Source organism: Mustela nigripes, chromosome X, assembly GCF_022355385.1.
Source record: "Mustela nigripes isolate SB6536 chromosome X, MUSNIG.SB6536, whole genome shotgun sequence".
Lineage (NCBI taxonomy): Eukaryota > Metazoa > Chordata > Mammalia > Carnivora > Mustelidae > Mustela > Mustela nigripes.
The window spans coordinates 1,203,505-1,206,511 of NC_081575.1; the positions used below are offsets into that span (position 1 = coordinate 1,203,505).

Here is a 3,007-nt window from a genome sequence, read left to right on the forward strand (position 1 = left end):
CCCCCCCCCCCCCCCCCCCGCCCCTGTGGTCCTGGGAGCCCCGGCCGCAAAGGCCACCGACTGTAGGGGAGAGGGGGGGAACGGCCTGCATCCTGGGCCCTCGCCCGTCCTCCCGTCCCCACCAGCCGCTCGTCTCCTCCCGGGGTGGGCCAGGGGCGGCCCAGGGGGAAGGCAAGGAGGCCAGCGGTAGCCGATCTCGGGGGGCCGAGCAGAGACACTGGGGCGCGAGCGCCAGGCACCGGCCTGAGAGAGCGCGGGCAAGGGGCCCACCCACCAGACTGAACATGTCACTGCTGTCCTCGTCGCTGATGAGCTTGCGGGAGCTGAGGGTGGGGAAGTACTCGGACTTGCCGTCCACCGCGGTGCCCACGAACAGCTTGCTGGGCCCCTGGTCCTGCTCCACGATGACGCCAGCCATAGAGTCCGGCTCCTGAGCCCCCGACAGGTAGTGCTCCTTGCGGTGGTGGGGCTCGCCCAGCTTGAAGAGATCGTCCAGGCGCAGGAACTGGCAGACGCCCTGCCACACGCTGCCGCAGGCCACCAGGCGGCGGGCCGCGTAGTCCACGAGCAGCAGCTTGTTCACGTTGTCCGCGGGCGCCAGGCGGTGCGCGCATGCGCGCATGCTGGGGGGCGGGTAACAGCGGGCATTGTCCTCCACCGGCCCCGTGACGTGGGCGCGCAGCTCGGTCAGGTTCGGAGCCAGCTTGAAGACGCGGTTCACCGCACCCACAAACACCTCCCCAGTCACCCGGTGCACCGCCAGGTGGGTGAGCGTAGTGTCCGTCACCAAGAAGGCAGGGAAGGTCCTGCTGCCACCCACGGCCCCCGCCACGGCAGGCAGGAACAGCAGGAGGAGGCCAACAGCAGGCATGGCTGGCAGCTGCACCCAGGGACAGGCCTGAGCAGGGAGAAGCAAGAGCAAATAAGAGGCCTTCCCCCCGCCCCCACCTGGCCCGGGGCTCGCACCCACCCGCAGACTGGAGTCCCAGATGGTGACCGGGGCCCGGTGCGAAGGGCCTCCACCAGGGCGCATGAGTGAGCAGCGAGCACCGGCGGGCTTGACGGCCATCAGTCACCCCCAGCCCCCGCTGGAAAGGAGCCAGGAGGCCTCCCCTCAACCAGGCCACACCCAAGGGGGCAGCAGAGCCAGAGGCTGGGAGAGGCAAGGCGGGAGGCCTTCCCAGAATGAGACGCCAAACACAGATCCTGGAGCTGAGGGTGGCCGGCCACAAAGAGCCTCCATAGGCAGGCCCCAGGCCACGGAGACAGCCCATGCCCAATTTGGGGGGAGGGGAAAGGCAGAGAGTGAACAATCACAAGTGTGTGTGTTGAGGTGGGTGGGAGGGCCACCTCCCCAGAGTGCCAGCGCCACCAGGAGGCCCAGGTCAGATGTCTGAGGCATCAAGGTCTGAGAACAGACCCAGCGACCTCACATTCCTGGTCCGGGCCCCAGCTGCCTCCTTGCCCTGAGGGCCTCCCTCAGCGGACTGTCCGGGAGCCTGCTGTCTGGCTACCCACAGCAACACAAAGCCGAGTTGTGCCTGTTCCCACAGCCACGCGCCCAGACAGACATAAGTCAGGCTCTGCTCAGGCACAGCCAGACAGATGGCCCAGGCAGCCCTGTGCAGCTCTCCCTCCAGATCCAGAGGTTAGTTGGGGAAGGGGAGGTGTAGGGGGGGCAGAAGGAGCCCTATGGAAAGGAAACAATGTCCCCCAATACAGCGAGGCCTTAGGGAGATAGGGTGGGGGCCATAGGGACAGAGCCCAGCTTGGCCAGGTCCTCGCCCCCAGGCCACACCCAACTTCTCTGCCAGCTCCGGGCAGCAAAGCCAGCAGAGCAGTCTCGTGGCAGCCAACGCGGCAGGGCTCAGCGCTACCCTCCCTGAGCCCAAGCCTGAAGTGGGACACAAAGTATCCAGGTTGGGGGAGGGGTGCAGGGAACCAAAGTAAGCATATAAGAGAGAAAAAGAAAAAAAAAAAATGCATTTGCTAGAACAAGGAACAGGCCCTGCCTGAAACTGCCGACTTTCAGCTCAGACTGATCATCTCTCTGGGGCTCTTTTGTCAGGTCTGCATCCTGGACCCCTAATGCAACAGCCAGAGAAGAAAGGGAGGCGGGAGAGAAGGGGGGGCACATCCCACCCTAACCTCCTCCACACCCCTCAGGAATACAGGCCTAGGAATGGAGACCTGGAAAGGCAGGACGTGCAACCCAAGCCCCCATCCCAACCTCCACCTGTAAGCGGGAGCCTCAAGCATTACAGGCACACCCAGCGGCTCTGCAAAGGGACAGCCCCTCCCAGAGATGCGCCTCCAGCGCCCCGCTCCCCGATGCCCCTCCCCGTGCTGCTGGCCTGGCTCGCCCTGCTCCCACCACGGGCACCCCTCGGCCGACCCACTAGTACCTAGTGGATGGAGGCGCCGCAGCAGTCCTTGGAGGGGTCGCTCCTCAGCCACAAAGGGTCCCCATAGGGCAGGGGAGCTGGGCTCAGACGGGCGGTCCTTGCTGGCGCTGGGCCCGCAGGACCAGTCAGGCCGGCGCCCGAGATGCGAGACAGAGGCAGGGCCTGACCCCTTCAACACCCAGCCGGCCGAGCCCTGGGCCGCTGAGCCGCTTGGCTCTGAGCGGGCGGCGGGAAATGGAGGCCACCTACCTACCTGTCCCTCCACCGCCGCTGGCTCCGGGTGGCCGCCTGCCAGCCACGTGGACGCGCACCCCGAGCCCCACACCGGCCCCACTCGCGCGCCCCCGCCGCCGCGCCCCGTGCGCGCCCCCGCCGCGCCCACACAGTGGGCAGGCCCGCGGCCGCCAGGGCCTTTTAAACCCGGACCGTACCACCGCGCCGGCCGGGGGCGCCCAGGGAGAGCCGGGCGGCCGGGCGCGCGGGCGGGAGCCGCTCCTGCTCCTGGGGCCGCGGGAAACCCTGCGCGCCACCCGGGACCCCAGGAACCGCCCGGGTCCCCGCACAGCGAGCGGACCCCCCTCCCGGTGCCGGGCAAGGGGCGC

At 68.1% G+C, this 3,007-nt stretch overlaps 1 protein-coding gene across 1 annotated transcript in view; it reads right to left on the reverse strand.

Annotated features, from left to right (window-relative positions):
• The window catches only part of PLXNA3 (plexin A3), a 12,917-nt gene extending 10,165 nt beyond the window's left edge, over nucleotides 1–2,752 (reverse strand). The window contains exons 1-2 of the mRNA XM_059385913.1: nucleotides 2,406–2,752; nucleotides 273–898 (exon numbers count right to left, since the gene is read on the reverse strand). Of these exons, the coding sequence (XP_059241896.1) occupies nucleotides 273–871 (599 nt within the window). The 5' untranslated portion in view covers nucleotides 872–898; nucleotides 2,406–2,752. The remainder of the gene's footprint in view (nucleotides 1–272; nucleotides 899–2,405) is intronic.
• Between the last annotated feature and the right edge of the window lie 255 nt (nucleotides 2,753–3,007).